Here is a 23,156-nt window from a genome sequence, read left to right as displayed (position 1 = left end):
AAATGCGGTCCAGCAATAGCGGTTGAGACTTTGAGAGGAATAAATACTGTCAGTAACAATTTCAGTAAATATACACAGATAAGATTAAAAATAAAATAAATATATAAATAAATTGGTTATTCATGGGCTATGTGTAATATGTAATACGGCTTTGATTGGCATTAATAAGATTGACTGGCCTCATTTCGTTTGCAAGCAAGATGCCATAGGGTTACGTGGCCGTTTTTATGTGGCCAGGCGGCCACGTTCATACATTTCTTTCAAGGTTTAGAAATCAAATATGTGTCTGTATATAAGACCTTCATTTTAAGCAAAGAACAATACAAGACACTCGAAGGTTTTATTATTTTAAGGTATACATACTCTTAAACATTTAGAAACTAAAAGCAAGAGACTCTCAATGGCCACTAAACCGGGCATCTTGACTGAATGGCCATGGAAGCCTCTCGGAAGCTTTAAGGTAATCTTGTTTCAGCCTCTTCATATATATTTTGATAAAATAATTATCCAAATATGTACTCTTCTCATAGCTATTTACACTCAGATAAATACATAGTAACTTTTTTTAACGAAATACGTTACAATATACACGCTATATACGTACGTATATAGTATATATATATATATGTATATATACGTTTATATATGTATATATACATTTATACGTATATATATACATTTATACGTATATATATACATATATATATATATTATTTTTATTTATAGGACAATTAGATCAATAGTCTAATAGTTTACTCTCTTTAAAAAAAAAAAATTGTAGTTTCAGTTTATTAAGAAAATAGTTCACATCAGACTGAAGAAAATTCAATTAACTATTTTAGTTGGTTTAATTTACTTCGACCTGATGAACTAATTTTTTTAGTAAAATAAAACTTCGGTTAGAATCGAAGTTAAAATGCAACAAATTATTCTTCATATATATACCTTAGATATAAGATCATTTCATTTCTACGAATGAAAAAAAAAAATGTATTCATATACGATACGCGCACAATTTATTATTTATAAATACCACAGGGAAATTTTAATTTTCAGGGAATCAGCTGAATAGCTATTAAAAATAAATGAACTGCCTATTAAATCATTATAACATCTTATAGATAATCATGTAATAAAAATTAACTGAAAATTAGTTGTACTAATAACAAGTAAATATAGAACCAAATTTAGTTAACAAGTTTGGTTTTACAAACTCAATTAGTTATCGATTTTTAAAGTCCAAAAATCAGGTTATGGATATATTTTTATAAAATTTGGTTTGAACAGTATAACCACTAATTAAGCGATTTTTGAAACCGGCTTCAGAACCAAATCAAAATTTTCACAAACCTGATAACCGAACGTTAAAGAACGGTATTGCCGGTTATTTGGATAACTAAATTTCAATCATGTTCTATTATTTAAGTTACTCAGATATTGTTTGGTACCTATTAACTCGTGACTACTACTTTCATAAATCAGTTTAAACAAGGAATTGAATAATAGTTCGAAAAGATAGCCAATTTTGAATCCCCTTAATTAACCCCATTCAATCAAAATCGGATCCAGTTAATGAGCTTTGAAACTAGTTAAGCAATTTGTTTGGAGAACATGATATTGTAATTTTTAAATGATAAATTACACAGACTAAGCCAATTAAAACTTTGGAACTGAAAAATAGTTAATATTCACAATTTTACATATAATATCCAATATCCAATTTTGATGATGTGATTATTTAAATTTGCATTTTAATTCTAAACAGTACTTTATATAAAATACCGTTGTATTAACCTTGGATCTGAAACAATAAGATAAGATAACAATTTCTAAATTAATCAACTAGTTCTAACAAAATATAGCAAAATATTTACATTATGTATAAAATATTGACACTAGATAAATGTTCCCCTTCGTATATAAAATATATACAAATTCATAAATAAGAAGAAAAAAAAATGTATTAACAAGTTATTCTTTTTTAATATTTTGAAATGTTTATTTTGTTGTTAATATTTATCTAATATTATTAACTAATTAACATTTAAATTTAGCTATCTAACGACTTTGTACCTAGCTCTTATATTTTTTATTGTGAGACAAGTTTTGCACTTGTTACGGAGATTTACATGTTCGTTATTCTTCGTAGAACTCCTAACTAGCCCGAAAAAAGAAAAAGAAAAAACCTTTAAACATCCGTCAAAATTTAGGTAGTCAATTCAGATATGGTGTAATAAATGCATTATCAAAGAAGCTAGGTTAGCAGAAATAGGGATGATAAACTGAATATGGAAAAAGAAAAAAGCCAAAGGGTCTATTCATTTAATTTTTCAAATCTGGATGAATTTAACAAAATCTACGTGCATATGCATACAAGTTTACCGACAGCTTTCAAATACATTCTTAATTAACATGTTCTTAAAAGTATTAGTGATGAAAAGACCAAGGCTTAACGTTTGAACTATAAAGGAGATAAAATAATAAATATAATCGTGCAAAAGTTAATATTTTTCCTAGCTTTTTAGAAAGAAAAAAATTAGAGCATCAAATCTATTACGTTATAACAGATAATCATCTTACACACACACACACCCGTGTAAAATATTAAGACGAAACTATCCTTGTTTTCCGATAAAGTCCTCTCTCGAATCAGGGTCCTCCTAAGTTCTAATCATATCTTATGATACGATGTCATAAATGTTTTACAAATTATAATTCCAACTGTGTCTAAGAATTACCGATCGAGTAGATAAAAAAAATCACACATCTACGAGTAAAATCATTTCGGCATTAGAGATTTCGTAGCTTGATAATTATATAATAATATTTATTTAATGATATAAAAACATGTTATGATCTTAGGTAGTTAGGTCAGATATTTTGTGTTACTATTTTTTAATGCAAGGCTCCAAGTTTCACTTATATACAAAAATACCTACTTTGTGGAATATTAATGATCCAGCTACCCAAGCTTTCTTTGTTTACTTTATTCAAGTGAGAGCAATAAATGATAAGAGTATTGCATTTATACATGCGCTCTACTTTCTTAGCAACTGAAGTGGTCCAATCAGGAAAATAAAAAAAGGCTTTTTGTTGTATTTAATTGTGTCACCAACCCTACCTTCTCGTAAGAAGTACGCACATGACATTGTCCCAGTTATTCTATAAGCAAAACTTACGTGGTTTTTTTCCTGTAATTTAATTTCTACAGTATCTTGTATTGACACCTTGGATCCTAAAGACCGCATACACATCCTTCACGAAGATTGATAATCCGGGAGAGAGAGACATCTCATCGTTCCTCATTCTCCCACTTCTGATTTGGAGAGCGATTCACAACCAACTTTGGATCAGCCTTTCTCGTTATCGAACGGCCAAAGGAAATAACCGAATCCTCGACAAAGGTCTTGAGTTCGACCAAGTCGATAGAGAAAGAAATTGGTCAGTGGCATTATCATCTCATTACTCATAACATGTAGAAATAATAATTATTGTATGCCATGATATTTTGATCACTAAACTAATTTATTTGTGCCGTATAATTGTTAAAGCTCATCAATATTATAAAAATCAACAGAGCCAACGCCGTAATTAGTGGATCGGTGGAGACTTTAGTTTTGCAGTTGTATTTTATTTAGTCAAAAATACAAAAAATTAAAAAAATAGCTAACTTAAACGTTTGATATTATTATAAATAGTCAATGTTTGATAAATAAGTAAATAACCATAAATAATGATGTGACTTGATATATGACAGTGACTATTTACTTAAGATTTATATTTGTAAATATACGAAATTGATTAGTTACTTAATATTTACGAAACGTCAAGCTATTTTCCTAATATCTGGTGGACATGATCTATATTATTTGTAACATTTATGATCAGTTCACATATATATTCATATGGGTCCAATCAATAAGAATGGCGTGTATAAAAAATAATTTGGTGTATATATCCCAGTAAGTGAATACCTCGGTAAGTGAATACCTTCAAAAGATGTGATAAACAGTATATGTCAAAGAAATGATTCACCCAAGTTATCCGTATTTTATATATGCATCACTTGGTTTATTTTATGATTTGGGTTATTATATTAAATTAAAAGGGGATGAATGGGCAATTAGCTTTCAAATGTCATTCATATTTTGTGAAATTAAGTTTGAAGAATTTGTTGCAACTAATTAATTCACCAATTTTTTTAAAAAATTTGGCCAAAATTTTATTTTATTAAGAAAATAGTACAGCAAGTACGTATTAAAGTAATTAACTAAAAAATAAATTTAATTTACTCTTTAGTTAATTTAATTTATTATTTACTTAATTAATTTACTGTGTACTACTTTTTTAATAAAAAAAATTTGGTTATTTTTTAAAAAGAGAGTGAACTAGTAATCTAATCGTCCATTAAATTATATATATATTTATATATATTGGCATTAGAATAGCCAATTAACTGTACTTCAACAGGCATTACAGACTACCATGCATCTAAATAATTCCTGAAAAAATACGAAATTATCTAGAATAGCTAGTAAAGGGGAATCAATATCTTGTTTCAACTTTACCTACTTTCATTCAATTTTGTATTTTTTTATTTTGTGAAAGATAAAATAGTAAACTTTAATGATATTTGGTATATTAATAACCATTTATACAAAAAAAATCATATCAACAGGGACGATCAAATATTGTTCAATGGCATACTATTCTACGCTGGAAGCCAAAATTTACGAGGGGGTAACAATCTGCCTTTGTGGAGGACGGATGGTGTGATCATAATAATTATTTTGCATGCGGGTGTAGTGGAGTTCTTGTACTATTGGCTCCACAGAGCGCTTCATCACCATTTTCTCTACTCTCGATATCACTCTCACCATCATTCCTCCATTGTCACCGAGCCAATCACTTGTAAGCCCAAACCGCAATTTTTTTTTTTTCACACCTCCATATTATTTAGAGAAATTGCCCCATTTGCCACCAATTTCATAACATTTTCCCACTTTTCACCAATTAGTGTTTTGGTGGAAAATGAGAAAATGTTATGAAATTGGTGGCAAATGAGGCAATTTCTCTATTATTTAAGATATCTTATTATTTAATATGTGGAACATAATATAAATTTGCATTATTCTAATTCCGATTAATTAGAACAAAGTACTAAGTTATTCTTTTTCACTAAAAAAAATACTAACTTATAAGTTCTAATAATACTAGTTTAAGAAACGTACGCTCTGACGCTTGGAGAGAGAGAGAGAGAGAGAGAGAGAGAGAGAGAGTTAAAAAAGAGAGAAAAAAGCGCGTACAGAGAGAACAAAAAAAGAGAAGAAAAAAAAACTAAAAATCGTCACGTGTCGCCGGTTAAATCACATGGTAGCCTCGGGATGAAAGTAGGAAATGCATTTACTTCTTATTATCTATGTATAGATAACGGATTATTAGTTCGATGCATTTTTATTATAAAAAAATAAAAAAAAATCTTAACTTATAAATTTTCAGAGCAGACTTCAGAGAAGTTTCATCAAAATCAATTGAGTCTAGTATTCATACATTCATTTAATACAGGTGATCAGATCTTTTTATTGGATGAATAAACCAGGCTTATATAGTAAAACAAAATATTTACGAGGAAAATGTAACACAAGATAATACTATGGTTGATTTAATCGAGAGTTTGAGATTGTTCAAGAACAGCTGAGATTTCTAATCACAAAAACTAGTCACCGATCACCTTCAATCTGGATAAGTTCCCAGTCTCCATCCAGAGATTTCTAAAACTATTATTATCTAAATAACCCTAAAGACAAATTTAGACTGAATTAGCATGCGTATATTTTGAAGATATACGTGCATTTATAATTGGACACTTCACAACTCATTATTTTGTGACATGATTCATATTTTTCACTCTGTCATTTCTTTTTTGTCTTCAATCTATTAATATTTGATCAATATATTGGCAGCTGTGATACATCCATTCGCAGAGCACATCTCGTACTTCATCCTTTTTGCGATTCCAACAATAACAACAATGTTCACAGGAACTGCCTCAATCGCATCATTTGCTGGTTATGTCACCTTCATCGATCTAATGAACAATTTGGGTCACTGCAATTTCGAGATTTTCCCCAAATGGCTTTTCTCTATTTTCCCTCCACTCAAGTACCTTATGTATACTCCCACGTAAGTTCTCAACTCATATATATATGTATACACTCACATCAGGTAATGTATATTTTCTGTCTACTATACATTGAGTTATGACAAGGGTCTAGCAAGGGAAGGACGAAACAAGAAAGAAAAAAATTTAGGGAGGGCCTAATCTATTTTAATCAGGAAGTGAGAATGAAAACATCACTAATACAAGAACTAATCTTGTTGAGCATTTATGAAATCAAAACTAAATTAGCGGAAGCCTACCGTTTGAATCGATAGCCGGTTGTCTACTACATCAACATCAACATGTATATCCTAGATTGTAAATTTGTTTCTGGATATCAAAAGTGAGTACTTGTTACATGTGATCTAAGAATTAGCTTTATTTATAGTCAACCACTAGATTAACCTAATGAGAGTGGGCTTTTCTATTTTAACGTCATGGAAGTAGAAGCCTATTGTATAGGCACACATCAATAAAGGCCAACAACCTATTAAATATACGAAAGCCCAACTATTTGTAAATTAGATTAGATCACTTTGAACGGGAAATCTTTGTCAATAATCTACAATCCATAATTTTTTTATGACATATATATGTTTGAATTCAGGTTTCACTCGTTACACCACACTCAATTCAGAACGAATTATAGTTTGTTCATGCCAATATACGATTTCATATACGGAACAATGGACATATCGTGTGATTCATCGTACGAAGCGTGTGTGAAGAGAGGGGAGGAAGTGCCTGACGTGGTTCATCTCACGCATCTCACAACGCCTGAGTCCATTTACCATTTACAATTCGGCTTTGCTGATTTTGCCTCCAAGCCTTACACCTCCGCGTGGTATCTCTGGCTCATGTGGCCTCTCACTCTCTGGTCCGTCATGCTGACGTGGATTTCAAAGAGAACTTTTGTGGTCGAGAGACATCGTTTTAACAATCTCAAATTACAGACATGGTCTGTCCCTAAATACAAGATTCAGGTTAGAAATATAATTTTATTTTTGGCGTGGTTAATATTTTTGTACTTCAATATTCCTTTGAAATTGGCAAAGATGTGAAATAGTGAACTTTTTTTTTTTTTACTTGTAGTATATTTTGCAATGGCAAAACACGTCAATAAACAGCTTGATTGAGGAAGCCATACTCGACGCGGACGAGAAAGGCATTAAAGTCTTAAGTCTAGGTCTCCTAAACCAGGCAAGTTGTACATTTTTATTTTCTTTGAACACAACATGTGAAAATATAATTATACATACCCATTTTTCATGTAAAAAGATCAAAATATGGATGTAATGCTATTAACTCGTAACGCTATAGTTTATAGAACATCTCAATGTGAGAGTAGTGATATATCATCCGTATGTGCAGCTCGTCGCCCAATTTAATAGTATACGTGGCTATATAAATGGGAGGTGGTCCACGTCAATATGAATATCGCTGCTTAATAAATACTATTTATATGTGTCAGTTTTATGACATTATTCGCGTCAAATATTTTTTTAACATGGGAAGACAATTATTAATATTAACTGCATATGTGTACGCTCAAATTAATTTTGCAGAGTGAGGAACTAAATTGCAATGGTGGACTTTACGTGAAGAGGCACCCTAATCTGAACGTTAAGATCGTCGATGGTTCAACTCTTGCTGTGGCTGTAATTATGAACAGCATACCAACAGAAGCAACACAAGTTCTATTTAGAGGCAAACTTTCTAAGGTTGCTTATGCTGTTGTGTCTGCTTTGTGTCACAAGGGTATTCGGGTAATTTTATTCTATATATTTTAGTTGATTTATTTATTTGATGTGTATGTAGGTATATTATTAATGTAATTGACTGATCAATCGACTTGAACAATACTTGATCTTATTTAGGTGGCAACTGTGTGCAAGGATGAGTATGTGAAGCTTAAAAACTCATTGAACAATGACAATTCTACGCCTTACCTAGTTCTCTCCAAAAGCTATTCTGACTGCAAAGTATGCAGAAACTCGCACCTATATATACATTTATTATAAGAAGATATATATGTACTTTCTTTTATATACGTATTAAATTAAAAAAAAAAAAAAAAAAAAAAAAAAAAAGACGTCATTAAGAGATTACCTTTTACATCACTACTTGCAGATCTGGTTGGTAGGAGATGGGCTGACTCAAGAAGAACAAGAAAAAGCAACGAAAGGGACAATCTTTATTCCGTTCTCCCAATTCCCACCAAAGAAAATGCGCAAAGACTGCTTTTACCACTATACGCCTGCATTGTTGACTCCAAAATCCCTTGAGAATGTACATGCTTGTGAGGTATGGAAGTTATTAATGCATGTTTCTTAGAACTTATATATTTTATCTAAATAATCCGAAGAAATTATAGAAACAATACACGTTTCTTAAAGAAGGCAGATATGACAAACTTGTGACGAGTATATATTGTGAATAAACTATCACTTCTATGGTTTCACTTATTAGAGCATGTATTCAAGTCACTAGCTAGACGCTACAGCATAGATACAATTTTGTTTGAAAATATAATTGTATAATTGTACGTATATTACGTGGCAGAATTGGTTGCCGAGAAGGGCGATGAGTGCATGGCGTGTTGCGGGAATAGTTCATGGATTGGAAGGTTGGAACGAACATGAGTGCGGCGAGATCATCAACCCCAACAACTACAATGCTTCGAAATACCACAACGTTATGGAAGCCACTCTTCGTCATGGGTTTCAGCCTTTGCCGCTTCCTTCTAAAGCCAAATATAATTAGTGTATAAATAATTTTCTCGACTAAGAAGATATATATGTGTGCTCTACATCTATCCAGTTATATATTTCTCCAAGTGGGTTCTATTTCAAGAATAATAAATAAATGACTATTTCCGATAATTAGAACATACATAGCTTATGATCGATGTATCTTTGATGAAATTTGTTACCCGAGAAACAGTGACGGAGCCAGGATTTCAATCAAGGGGGGGTGGGGGACTTACAAATTTGGGTCAAAAACATAATTATTAGTAAAATTTAAGGGTAAAATTATAAAAAAATATAAAAATTTAGGGTTAAAAAAATAATTTTTAAAAATTGAGGGGGGACATTGGCCCACCCTGGCCCCCACCTAGATCCGTCACTGCCGAGAAATACATACCTGTAACGCCCCAAAATTAGGAGGTCAAAAAAAAAAAAGACTCAAAACCAAAAACCACACTAGATAACAAAATAAAAGACACTGTCGAAAAAATTTCAACCTATGGAATTTTTACACGTTAACGAAACTAAAACTCAGACCAGTCAACAAATCACCACAGCTTAGTGTAGCGCCATAAATAAATAATAACGACAAATATCATCGAGTCATCTGAGTCAAACTATTTACAGTCAAGAATGAGACTACTTAACAAATAGAAAACATCAACATTTATCGATGGGGACATCATGTCATCTCTACAATCTACCATCCATCTTCGTATCACCTGGAGTGGAATTAAAAGAAAAGCGGGTAAACTTCCACGTGCTCAGTAGGAGAACCATTACTGAATCTAAGATTTTATTCATTTTAAATATAAGACAAACCACATTATTTATATAAAAAAAAATCAAAATTATCAACTTTACATTAGTAACTGATTAATAACAAAAATTTTGTTGAAACTCCATTTATAAGTCATAAACGAAACCTCGGACATAAAGTCAAGAGCAGCCACTTTGGGCTGTAAGGTGTCAGGTGGACGCGCATCATCTGCAACCAATGTCAGACCAAAAGTAATTGGGCAAGGTGGGCCTAACGACTGGTAGCCCTGAGTCTCGTCCGGCGTAAAACCGTTACGCAACAAAGGGCAGCAGAATGCGCCATCTCCCCTTTGAATCAACCTTTTGGAACAATAATGTCTCCGGACGGAAGCGCATCGCTTGATAATGACAAATTTGATTCCAGTTCATTTATCAATAACATACTAGGCTATAATTAATCAAAAACTCTATCTCGTTGAAAAAGTGGAACTGGCCAACTTGGTTTAGTGATTTCACATGTACATCTACCTAAATACTAACCATTTTAACAAGATAAAACTCTCACAAAAGAAGAGTAATAGAACCTCTACCTCTTCGGATCCCAAAAGGAGCAAAACAAAAGCAAGATATCGTCGTCTCGAAGTTTGTGTTATCGAGCAGGTGGCTTTCGAGATTCCTCGTGAAACTGGCTGAATGGAGTTCACGGTTGTGCTCAAAACGAAGAAACAGTTCTTGGGATGGTCTCGGCTATAAATTTTGACAACATAGTACCGGAGACCGCGGTGGTCCCGCGGAAATCCCACGGCGGCGACGATTTCGGACGTGCGGAAGAATGAACTCAAATTTGGTTTCCACTATTTCTCAACCCGCTAATCACAATATAGGAGCCACTTTTTACCAAAATAAACACATAACATAATAGATTTACAAAAGAAGTTCAAAACACACACTTTCTAGCGAGTACTGATCTGACGACCAATCTCCCATGCGAATCTCGGGATAAAAATTGTCAGAACAAAGACCTCTTCAAAATAAACCCGAAACAAAAATAATAGGGAAATTTCATTTTATAGACCTCAAAATTGAGAATATATCAATATTAAACCTCTTAGTTAAAAAAATATCCAAAATTTAACTTTTGATCCAAATTCGGACCAAAAATGTCCTTTTAGCCAATTTAACCCCTAATTTTTTATAATTTCCGATGAATTCCGATGAATTTCAAATGAATACGTCGGAACTCATTGGAATTTATCGGAAATTAGATGAGTTTCGATGATTTGGGCTAATTTTTCAACAACAAAACAAACGGGTCTTTAAACGTCACTCTACAATAAAGCAACGTTAAATCTTCGTAAGCCATAGAATATAAAAGTTATAATTGACGTCACATTTTTAAACAGTGACTTCAAATATTCAATTATAAATAAAAATTCAATACAAACATTAACTAAAAAGTTTATTTCTAGAAATAAAAAAAATCTTTAAACATCTACATTCATTTTTTTAAACATCTTTAAATAAATATTATAAGTTTTACATTATTAACGTCATGAAAATAATAAAGTAGACACATTTTTATTAATAAAGTACACATATTTTTAAGAGATTTGTTAGTATCTAGCCTTTTAATAAGAGTAAGGTTAAAATAATAGCCAAACTATTAATTAATTTAGGGAAGTAGCCAATATTGATTAGAATCCCCAAAATATCCTTCCCTTTCTTCTATCTGATACGAAACAAGGACCAAACCAAAATGGAAAAGCGAGATGCAACGAAACCAAATCTGAACCCTAGCTTCGAACCCTCCGGCCACATTCTAGGAGCTGCAATGACGTCGTCGTTCTCCACCGTTTCGGCCGGACACGGATCGCACCATCGCTGGAGCTGCAACGGCGATTCTCCTCCCATCGCAAGCTTTTGTCCTCGTCCGCCGCGTCCATCTTCCTCCGCCACTCCACCGTAAGAGCCGCCGTTGTTTCCCTCGTCGCTCTGCCGGCGCTCGCTCCGACCGCCGCCAGAACCTCACTACAACAAATAGAGCCATTACCGACGATTTTTTTCGTCGGTAAAAACCCCTTAATCGTCGCTAAATCTTTTTAGCGACGATATTAGCGACAATATTTATCGTTGCTAAATGTCCGTGCCTAAATATATTTAGCGACGAAGTAGTCGTCGCTAAATATTTAACGACGACATTAGCGACGATAATGTCGTCTCTAAATGTATAAACGAAAAGTTTTTTTTATTTTGTGAAATATATTTAGCGACGATTTTATCGTCGCTATTTGGCGCGGGGAAAATTTCCTGCACGAATTAGCGACGATAAAATCGTCGCTAGTAACTTCACTCTTTAAATAATTAGCGACGATTTTATCGTCGCTAATTATTAAATTGTTATTTTTTTCGTTTTTGAAATTATCAATTTTTTCCGTCGTTAATTATTAATTTTTTTATTTTTTTCGTTTATGAAATTCTAAAATGAAAAATCAAATAAAAATCAAATTATATTATCGAAATCAAGTTATATATAAAATTTAGTTACGATTTCGATAAACGAGAAATATGTAAATAATAATATACTATACACAAACTATCTAATAAAAGACTAGTCGCGACCTTTGCTTCGTCGTCCCGCCGGTCGTTTTCCCCCTCCTCGACGTGAAACGCTCTTCTGCTGGCGCTGATACTCTGCAATGTGCGGTGGAATAATGTGCTCTTCAGCTGACTGACTTGGACCACCGGGCGTCGTCTGCTGGGTATTGTCGGGAGTCCTCTGCTGGCCGCTCGTCGGAGTGTGGACGCCGGCCGTCGGAATCTGCTGGCTGTGGGTCGACGGAGCCTGTTGCGAACTCTGCAGAAATTGAGGCATAAACGAGCTCAGGTTGAGACCAGGCACCTGACTCTGTATTGCCTCGGCGAACGAGGCGAGGGTCGACGTGAACACCTCATGCGAGATATATCCTAGATGCGACGTCCCAGCCTCCGAACCGTATACTTCGGCGATTTCAGCCGTCATCCGTGCTCCCTGTGGCACCAAGCGTCCGACGCCGGTTAAGTGATCACTCCGCGAACCCATAATATCGCGGATCGCCTGCTGCTCTAGGACGGAAATATCAACGTCCGCTCCTTATTGCTCAGCCTCCGATATATTAGCGACGACTTAATCATCGCTAATAGTTTCGTAGCTAAATGTCATATTTCTTGTAGTGCCTCCAGCAACAGAACGCAGCTCCGACGAAGACTGCTCAGCAACAGAGCACAGCTTCATCGGTCCGGTCTGCTGGCACAGTCGATCTCGAAAACGTTGCCGTGATCGACGTGGCACATCTCGGAATTTCCGTGAACAGTGATCCATCCAATCCAACCGCCGCTCTCTGCCGAAGTTGCTCCGGCTTCTTCACGTTCAGATCTCTCCCCGTCGCCGAACCGACGATTCGAAGGCTCGATTCACTGACGACAGTGAATGCTTCGATGATGATTGTGTCGTCGTCGTTCGAATGGGGATTATTCGGTAGTGGAATTGCTACTGAAGCATTGCGTTGATTGGATTGATTTCGGAATTTGGAGTTCTCGAGTTTTGAATTTGTAGATGAATGGTGTTGATGTTGATGTTGAACACTCTTCTTATGATGGTGTTTTTATTTTTGTTTGGTTTCTTAAGATCTCCGTCGCAGTGTTTGTTTTAGCTCTTTCTTGAAGAGGTGGTTGGTTTCGTTCGTTCAACTCTTTTTCCTCACCTTGAGTAAAAATCTTTTTTTTTACAGCAAATTTTGTATTATCACTATTAAAAAATATATTAAGTAACAAAAATAAGTATTTACTATAATGGACCAGCATGTTGAACTCCGAGTCTAAATAAATCGGATTTACTGTTTTATTTACCATAGAAACGAATGATTTACTCAATGGTTAATATGATTTACTGTCGGATTTACTGTCCTCGATTGTTCACGGAAATAATTAGTAAATCGTATTTATTGTTAAATTAACTAGTCCTCATCTCTGATACTTTTCCTTTTAGATTAACTAGAAAATGTGATGGCTAATCTGTAAATGTACATAATAAGATTTACTATTGTTCTTGTTATGGTTAATAAGATTTACTGTTGTTCTTGTTACGGTAAATAAGATTTACTATTGTTCGTGTTACGGTAAATAAGATTTACTATTGTTATTGTTACGGTAAATAAGATTTACTTTTGTTCTTGTTACGGTAAATAAAATTTACTATTGTTCTTGTTTCGGTAAATAAAATTCATTATTATTCTTGTTACGGTAAATAAGATTCACTTTTATTCTTGTTACGGTATATAAGATTTATTGTTGTTCTTATTACGGTAAATAAGATTTATTGTTGTTCTTGTTACGGTAAATAACTGTTTTCTTGTTACAATAAATAATATTTATTATTGTTCTTGTTACGACAAATAAAATTTATTGTAGTTTTTGTTATTGTTAATTAGATTTACTAATTTTTTTTTTTGTTATGGATGATATTATTTACTATAATAGTTAATAATATTAACCTCAGAGTATTATTGGAATATTGGAATGTTGTCGTGATAAATTGACTATTTTCCTAAATATGTTAATAGTTGGGCTATACTTTAAAAATAGGGGTGTCATTTTGGCTAGTTCTTTAGCCGAGTAGAAACATTTTTATTATTTTCATTTTTTTAAAACAACATTGAATAAATATTATAAGTTTTAAATTATTAATGTCATGAAAATAATAAAGTATACACATTTTTATTAATAAAGTAGACAAAATTTTAATTCATTAAGACACATTTTTATTATTTTTGTTATTTTTATTATTTTCATGAAATTAGTAATTTGAAACTAATAATACTTTAAACATTTTTAGGTTAACCCAAAATGTTATTTTTGTTATAAGAAGACTTTTTCATAAAATTAATAATTCAAATGCTATAATTTTTAAATTATTAATGTCACGAAAATAATAAAGTAGACACATTTTTTTATTAATAAAGTACACATTTTTAATTCATAAAGTACACACATTTTTAAAAGCTAACGAAGGACGATACGATAGAAAACAACATGCAGATACGGCCACTAATATTGACCTTACTAGTACATGAAATCTGATCTTAATAAGTTCATCAACTAGTAAGATAACATGGCTTTAGTAAGACCATCTCCAATATAAAATGACACAATATGAAATCGTTTCCTAAAGAATATAAATTCAATAATAACAAAAAGAGAGAAAAAGTTAATAAGAGATGAGCAAGACAATTTAATAAAGAAAAATATATTTTGTGTGTGTGTGTGTGTGTGTGTGTAAATGTAATGTTAATTAAAAAGAATATAATGTTGCTCTTGAATCCATAATATTGTGTGTGTGTGTGTGTGTGTGTGTGTGTGAGTGTGAGAGATGTTAATTAAAAAGAATAATGTTGCTCTTGAATCCATAATATAGAAGCAAAATTGACAAAAAGTTATAAACGTAATGTTAATAAAAACAAAGTTAGTGAAATAAACTTTTGATCACTATTGTTCATGTTTTACCTAAACAACCAATTAAAAATGTGTCTATTTTATGAATTAAAAATGTGTCTTCTTTATTAATAAAAATGTGTCTACTTTATTATTTTTATGAAATTAATAATTTAAAACTTATAATATTTATTTAAAAATATTTTAAAAAAATGAATGTAGATTTTTAAAGATTTTTTATTTGGAGAAATAAAATTTTTAATTAATGTTTGTATTGAATTTTTATTCAGAATTGACGATTTGAAGTCATTGTTTAAAAAAGTGACGTCAATTATAACTTTATATTTTATGTTAGATTTAACGTCGCTTTATTATAGAGTGACTAAAGACCCATTTTTTTGTAAAATTAGCCCAAATCATCGAAAATTAGAGGTTAAATTGGCTAAAATTGTATTTGTCCGATTATGGGTCAAAAGTCCAATTTTGAATATTTTTAAACTAAGAGATCTAATCTTGATATTTTTCCAATTTTGACAAAATAAAATCACATGTATATATATGTATATATAACTACATATGTATTAGGCAGGTGATGGTTGTGATATAATTATTGTCGTCAATTCTTATTTATTCAAATTATTAGTGAAATAGAAATATGATGAGAATATAGATTTAAATATGAGCTTAAAAACTGATTTGAAAGAACTATATAGTAAGAAAGAAGAGTGAGGATTAAGGAGAATATGGGTCTCGAAATTCATAGACAGAATATAATTTAGCCTGTTCTGCAAGCTGATCTATAAGGATTTAGTGGATGATTCTCTAAACTCATTGACAATAAAATTTAGGGAGAGTGAGCATACTAGCTCAATCAGCCCATCAATATTAGGAGAATAATCCAAGTTTGAATAAATTAAGTGAATAGCCCAATTAATATTTCACTACCTAAATTACCCTCGTATATAAGAACAAATTTAATTTTCTCAAACCTAAACCTAAACTTAAACTCGTCCTAGTCCATTTCACGCCACCGATCCACTTCACACCGCCGATTGCCGCCGATCCATTTCACGCCACCGCGTCGTCGCCGATTGTCGTCCATCCTCGTTGCTTATCCCTAACGTCGCCGGCGAGATCCGCCATAGACGCCGTCAATTCCGTCGAGCTCTGCGGCGGCGATGCTCGACCTCACCGGAACGAACCAACTCGACCACGGCGCCGAGGAACAAGACAAAGAAGGGAAGGCGATCTACTGCTTGGCGGCGCAGGGAGATCCGCCATAGACGCCGTCGATTCCGTCGAGCTCCGCGGCGGCAATGTTCGACCTCACCGGAACGAACCAGCTCGACCACGGCGCCGAGGAACAAGACGAAGAAGGGAAGGCAATCTGCTGCTTGGCGGCGCAGGGAAGATACGGCGGGGATCAACCGGACTGGTGAGGGGAGAGAGTGGTGAGAGATCGGAGGTGGGGAAGAAGAAGAAACAGTTTCGCAATATGTTAATTGAATTAACTCGCGGAATTGAGTTAGGTTAATTAAATTAACTTATTGGTTGAAAAAATTAGATTAGTTTCTGAATTTTTTTGTGAGTAAATTTAATTTACTAAATGATTGAATTAGGAATTAGGTTAATTAATTGAATGCTTTGAATGACAAACTTGACTTAAGTTATGATTTTTGTAAATTTTTTGTGAATTTCAAATCCTTCATGAATCAGTTAATTAATTAACCTAACTCACTCCAGTAGGTTAATTAAATTAACCTATTCGCGAATTTACCAACGGCATTATGGTCTGAGCCGAAAATATGGGCTATTTGCTTAATAAAATGCAACTTGGGCTATTCCCTCAATAAGAATAACAAATTTGGCTTATTATAACAAATTTCACTAAAATTTATTTATCTTGTAATGCAAGCATGTGATGCTGCTTTTTGCTTATTCTTTAGAGTTAAATATGATGATTCTGCATCCTCAGACTACGAGCTTGGCTTATTCGATTAGGTAGTCAAAACGTTTATGTACTTGGTTAACTATGTATTCTCGTTTTAAGCTTGATCATCAACCCAAATGGTTAACAGTGCTATCCTAAGACCCTTTAACATACACAAAATGGAATACATATCAACTTAGTGTATTTTTCTTGGTTTTAGCCTCAATATCAAAGGGTCTAAATGTCTTGACTGAAAAGGAAGTGCATTTCTCTAGGGAGAGTCATTTTTTTTATAAAGCCTATTGTTTATCAAGGCAATTATGAATTTTTGTATTAATTTGCAACAATATATGAGTTCTTCAAGCTGTCGATTGTCCAACTGTAAGTGAAGAGATTACACAGTGACATTTACAAATTTCAAATAACAGCAAATATACCTATTTAATAATAATCATAATGATAATAATGAATAGGCATTAATTGGAAGCCTTCAAGCCCAAACTTCACTCTCGAACCTGGTCATTGAGATATTACACTTTGACTCGAGCTCTACCTCAAAGCTGCATTACAACTTGATAGCTCATTTCTTCACTAGGGGTAAAATTAGCAACGGCCCAAGTCTTCATATAATGTAAGAATCTATAGCCTCTGCTCACACAAAACCTGCATTAAAACTTGCAAGTTAAACTAATGAATAACAAAGAGAATGTACATCATTTATAACGACACAATTTAAACCATAATTAGACTTTAAACAAAATAATGCTTATCGAGTACCAATAAGTTTTTTCTGTGTACCTAATTAATTACGCTCCCATAAGGGTTCCAACGAGAAGGCCTTCTGATTCCGGCCATGCGAAGTCGAACCCCCATTTGGAGGTGCATGGACTGTAATTGGAAGCGACCATTCACTTCTGTCCCTACCCTCTATTAGAAGAGGGTGTTCGTATCTGAAATTAGGGAATTCAAATTATGTCTCAGCTAAAGGTGTCATTAAGACTCGGCATATTATAACCCTATCAAAACTATTAAAAATTAAAAGTTAAAACAGTTCTGAACTTTGAGAGTAAGATTTTGTTTTAGTGTGCTTTTGAAATCATAATGAAGTTCATGTATACATTTCAAGTTGAGATGGACTAAGATGGTACAAAATTAAAAAAATAAATAAATTGAAGGTGATTCTGTGCAAAAAATTAGTTCTGAGACCAAAATGCACGTAAAAGAGTTGAAGAACTATTTGCGTTAAAAAAAAAAAAATTATTAATATCACTCGTTATTTTTTAAATAATGAATATACTTCCCGGTTGTTAAACTTAAAGAGAGAGTGGTCCATGAAAGGGAAACTCTTAAAACGGAAAGTACAAGATTTTCTTCTCACGGGTCAACATACAGCCAAAATTTGCTGAAATAATTAAGCAAGAAAAAGAAAGCCATACCTGGTCCAATCCACATTTTTCGGGGTTGTGAAGAATTCAAATCTAAGCGCCCATTGTACTGATACATGAGGAGTGGAAAAAGACATAGGTCCATCCATCGGAATGGAAAACAAAAAGCTTGTCTGCACCAAATCAGCAACAACCTCATAATGGTCACTCTGAACCTACAAAACAGACGAGAAAGGGATCAGAATGATTATCCGGAAAAAATTATCCATTTCGGTTAATTGTGCGAATTCTACAGCACATATTGCCTGGAAGGATTAATTGATTTTTCATTGATAAATAATTTACATACTCAGAAAGAGGCACTGAAATTTTATGTCGTCTTTATCCATACATGATTCGTTTAGCTAAATCCATAATGCCACAACTAATAATTAATATGTTAGGAGATGGAACTCTATCTCCTATATCTTTCTTTCTTTGCTCCCTGGTACATGGATACCTTAAATTCCCTTTTAGTCCCGCTCCAGAACATCCCACATGAAGGAATTCACATCATACCACCAAATAAAACTAAGTTAATGGAAATTACCTTTGTTATTGTGGGAGAGTTCCTTCGGGATGGATGGACATATCTCCGATTTATTGTCTCGGAAGTTTCCAAAGTAATGGACACCTGGAAAACAGCAATCCCTTCATGTAGTTTTGTTACCAGCGAATAATGGCATTGTTGATGCAATTATCAAATAACACACTGAAACCGCAACTACCTCTAGGCATCTTCTAGCTCCTTCTTCGTGAAAGAAAGTAAGAGTCCCACCAATCTGTTTCATAATGTTTTCAAAGGTGAAAAAATCAACTTATGAAATATACTTTAATTATTCAATATACGGGATTGAAGATATACCATGTCACTAAAATAATAAATCGACTCGGAATTTTTGGGAGAAAATCTAAGCAAGACACGGTCATCCATCCGGATGTTGTAAGATCTTCCTCGAATGAAGCCCTCTGCTGCAGTAAATGTTTTGTAAGATTAGCTTTCCCTATTGGAGATGATTATTAAACATAAACATTAATTTGAATTTTATGAGAACGAATTATGATGAATATGTGAAGAAACTAGAGTTAATACACGTTATAGGTTCAACAGCTTTGGCTGCAGGAGATGAGGAGGCTCCTGCTTCATCATCTGTGGATAGGGGCTTAGCGAGATCTGCTGAAAACACAAGCAACCACTCAAAAACAATATTGCACCAATACACAAATCTGGAACATAGGTTTTTGTAACGTGAAAAAATTACTGAAAGTGCTATGACTGAGCTCAAATGACTCACCAGCTTCAGAATCATATAATACTTCAGCTGCTGAGAGACGATGAAGAGGTAGATTTGATGATAAACTAGTGCGCTCTCCTTCCACTGCACCGTCTTTAAATGACAGCCTTCCTCCATATGATTGCAATGACAAAGAACTGCCAAAGGTTCTGTCCTTCAGGGGATTGTAGGACGAGACAGATGATATCTCGTCCTTGGAGCTTTCGTATCCTTCTTCAACAGCGTCGTAAATATCGTTTGCTCTAATCTGTGTGTAAGCAAAACGCACATTATTCAATTCAAAGATATTGCAAACTGAGTTCCTATTTTTCCTAAGGCTTTTATTCAGAATGATTTACTAAAATAAATAGCCAGTTGGCACGGTAATGATATGTACCCAATCAGAGTCATTGTCTGCCTCTTTCCAAAATATATCCATTTGGATAGTTGGTGATGGAACGATTCCTGAGACCAATGATTACAATGAAGCGATGAACAACAATAAATCAGGTCTTATAAAGTATGAGTAATCAGAATTTAGAAATACATTTGAGACTAGCTTCATTATTTAATAAAAATTACACAAAACTGCGGAATATACACCAATAAAAATTACACAACCCAGTGTACTTCTATTTCAATTTCTATCTTTGAACTACCAACAAAAATTGTTAATAAGCACTAATACTTTTTACTAACATTAACATGCACGCTGATTAAATTGGTGCTTAAAAGAAAAAGCAATAAAGGGTTTACAACGTCGATCAACACACTATAAGATTACCAGGAAAAAAGGGGTCTATATGACATAAAAAAATGTAATATGTGATTCGATCAAATTTCCCAGTTCTATACCACAAAGAACACCTAGAAATTCTTCTTCGTAGGCAACTATGAAAACTGAGACCTATAAGAGAATAAACATACTATCGAAAACCATTTACTGCATGTACTCCAGGGCTAGATGTTATAAGTAATCATTGAAATAGGACTAGAAAGTGAAGAATGAAAGCAAAATCTCACCATCACTCTGACCTTCTTCTGTTAGCAACCCGTCGTTTTTCTGTGTGACCCACACTTGAAAAGGAACACGAGCTTCCTGAATAAAGAGTTCATGAAATCCGTAAATCAAAAGCTAGAATAAGTCAAATATCAACCTTCGTGAGGCTGTTTCTCTAGAGCTGCACCAACAATCACATGCTAGAATAGACGAGGGAAACAAAGTTTGTAAAACAAAAAAATTCAATAACCCATTTTCTGAGGGAAGACAAGAAGAAAAATCTTTGAACTGAGATAACAAACATGCGTGGCACGCTAAACCTAAACCTATGGCGTAAAGGAATTGGCTGAAAAATAAATAAAAATCAAAATCAGATGAAGTTGAAGAAAGCGAACCATTTCTTTTAAATCTTTTACCGACTCTCCACGGGAGTGGGGATTTTCCAATATCAACCATTGCCCAGATAATGTAGCCCTAACATAGTACAAATATCGAATGGTGGCACCCTTGTACGATGGTGGTATGACATTTGGTAGCAATGTTCTTACCACATCTGCGAGATAAATTAAGATGACTTAACAAACATACATGATATTCATAGCAAACTCGTACTATGCAATAAAAAATCTACAGTTGCACATTGCCAAGACATAACACAATGTAAACAGCGCACGTGACATAATAATCAACGTGAGTAGTTGTTGAGGAGTTAGACTTAATTTTGTAGCTCTAGACAGTTCATTGCTGAACAATAAATCAACCGAACACATGGAACGAATTCTGTAATAAAGGTTGAATACTTGTGAGATGATTCAGAGTAGATCTTTTAGTGAATAGTTGAAAGTCCTAATTACTTAGTAGGCATTTCACACTTAGGGCATGTAGAGAAACTGTCGATCCTAGTTACATTTCTTTTGATAATATTTTTAATGACTCAAACCCAGTCTTCCCACAAGCTACATTGCCCCTTTTTATTCAGTTTTACAGAAATATCTAGGAGACTGGTTACAATGCGTGAAATTAAATACTCTGAAAACAAGTGGCACTGCAGTTCATCACTAAATTGTTAACGGCTTTCAGGACATGATCAATTGAGGGTTCATCAGGGCTTAATTGCCCCCGATAAAGTTCCGACTTTAATTAACAACAATTCAATCCTTTTTTTGCCTCTAGTACAATCCGAATCTACATAACAAGCTGATGTATACAAAATTTGCATAGCAAGTAGAATCGCTCTGTTCAATTAAGCTCAATTGAATTAACAGAATGAAAGGAACCACATTGACAAAACAATATGAATTAAGAACACCTTACAAGATTTAGTAGCCCCAGGCGAAACAATCTGATTAGAAACCATCGCCGTAGTCGATCCCTCCGCGAACACATTCTCACCTGAATAGAATTAGATAAACCCTAAGACCTCCGTAATGAAAATGAAAAAATGAATCGAAAAGTCTGTAATGAACTTGATTTGATACCTCTCCTATGCTTCGACCCTGGCACAGGCTTCTGCGCGGAGAACCACTGGACGTCAAGCTTCTCGAGGCCCCTGATCTCGAAGCCGAGCCGCTCGACGAGGAGAGATAGCGCCTCGTCGGCGTCAACGCTCGGGTTTCGGATCTCGACGGTGACGACGACGGGATCGCCGGGACTGTACACTTCTTTGTCAGTGGTGAGCTTCAGAGCCGGCAAGACCTCGCTCTTCGAGGCCCTCGCGATCGCTCCTCCACCGCCGAAAATGGAGGAAAGCCTCGGCGGCAACATTCGCGCCACCGATTCCTAGCTCTCAACGAAAAGAGTGAATTGTGCAAAGTTTCTCTCTTGGAGTATTGAAAACTGGTGGAGATCTTAAGATGCAAAATTATGCTATTGTTCTCATGTATCTCTTTGTAAGTGGTGTTGACGTTATGTAGTTTTCCATATACAAATTACAAAGCGAAGCATAATACTCAATTTACCTATTTATTTCCAAACATATCAAAAATATTTATTTAATTTTTGTAAATTTTTAATTATCATCAATTACCCCGTACATTAAATCAAAACACAATAAAATTATGAACAGTGTGATAAAATTATGTGTACGCATCTGGTTATCTGCAACTGCCTAGCAAATCAGAAACGAGAAGGATAATGTAACTCCTATTTTCTCGCCCACAATAATAATTTTGTTTAAACGCTATTTATTTTAATTTTAGCAATTAATCAAATCTCAATATTATGAGTTCAATTCGAAAACATACAAAAGTAATTCCCAAGTGATAAACTTAGTTTCCGAATAAATAAAAAGTGATAAATTTAACACGGTGGCGCAACTCTCATACTTATAAATCACTTTATTGTTTTGAACAACATATACACGTGTGGGTGAAAATACTGCAACAATTTTTTGTCGG

General features: G+C 33.7%; 2 protein-coding genes across 3 annotated transcripts; one reads left to right on the top strand and one right to left on the bottom strand.

Annotated features, from left to right (window-relative positions):
* Window positions 1–249: 249 nt before the first annotated feature.
* Window positions 250–9,064, top strand: LOC149390374 (very-long-chain aldehyde decarbonylase CER1-like). The gene is made up of 10 exons (XM_089618970.1): window positions 250–460; window positions 3,212–3,441; window positions 4,679–4,911; window positions 5,964–6,183; window positions 6,768–7,143; window positions 7,253–7,360; window positions 7,726–7,926; window positions 8,038–8,142; window positions 8,291–8,464; window positions 8,723–9,064. Exons 1-10 carry the CDS (start codon window positions 401–403, stop codon window positions 8,921–8,923), a joined length of 1,908 nt encoding a protein of 635 aa, XP_089475096.1. The 5' UTR covers window positions 250–400; the 3' UTR covers window positions 8,924–9,064.
* An 8,275-nt stretch (window positions 9,065–17,339) lies between these two features.
* LOC149390373 (immunoglobulin) lies at window positions 17,340–22,673 on the bottom strand. Of its 2 annotated transcripts, none has more exons than XM_089618971.1 (13): window positions 22,239–22,673; window positions 22,075–22,152; window positions 21,156–21,313; window positions 20,784–20,859; window positions 20,158–20,225; window positions 19,782–20,028; window positions 19,580–19,663; window positions 19,352–19,458; window positions 19,215–19,268; window positions 19,037–19,120; window positions 18,499–18,662; window positions 17,861–18,012; window positions 17,340–17,725 (listed from the first exon to the last, which is right to left on the bottom strand). In XM_089618971.1, exons 1-12 carry the CDS (start codon window positions 22,522–22,524, stop codon window positions 17,865–17,867), a joined length of 1,554 nt encoding a protein of 517 aa, XP_089475097.1. In that variant the 5' UTR covers window positions 22,525–22,673; the 3' UTR covers window positions 17,340–17,725; window positions 17,861–17,864. The 2 variants fall into 2 exon arrangements, with proteins under 2 accessions (XP_089475097.1, XP_089475099.1); XM_089618973.1 differs by having other exon boundaries at window positions 19,580–19,660.
* Window positions 22,674–23,156: the final 483 nt, after the last annotated feature.

This window comes from Urtica dioica, chromosome 7 (assembly GCF_054948205.1).
Source record: "Urtica dioica subsp. dioica isolate 48M chromosome 7, U.dioica_male_clone48M_v1_H2, whole genome shotgun sequence".
In the NCBI taxonomy this organism is placed as follows: domain Eukaryota; kingdom Viridiplantae; phylum Streptophyta; class Magnoliopsida; order Rosales; family Urticaceae; genus Urtica; species Urtica dioica.
This window is presented reverse-complemented; position numbering and strand designations above follow the sequence as displayed.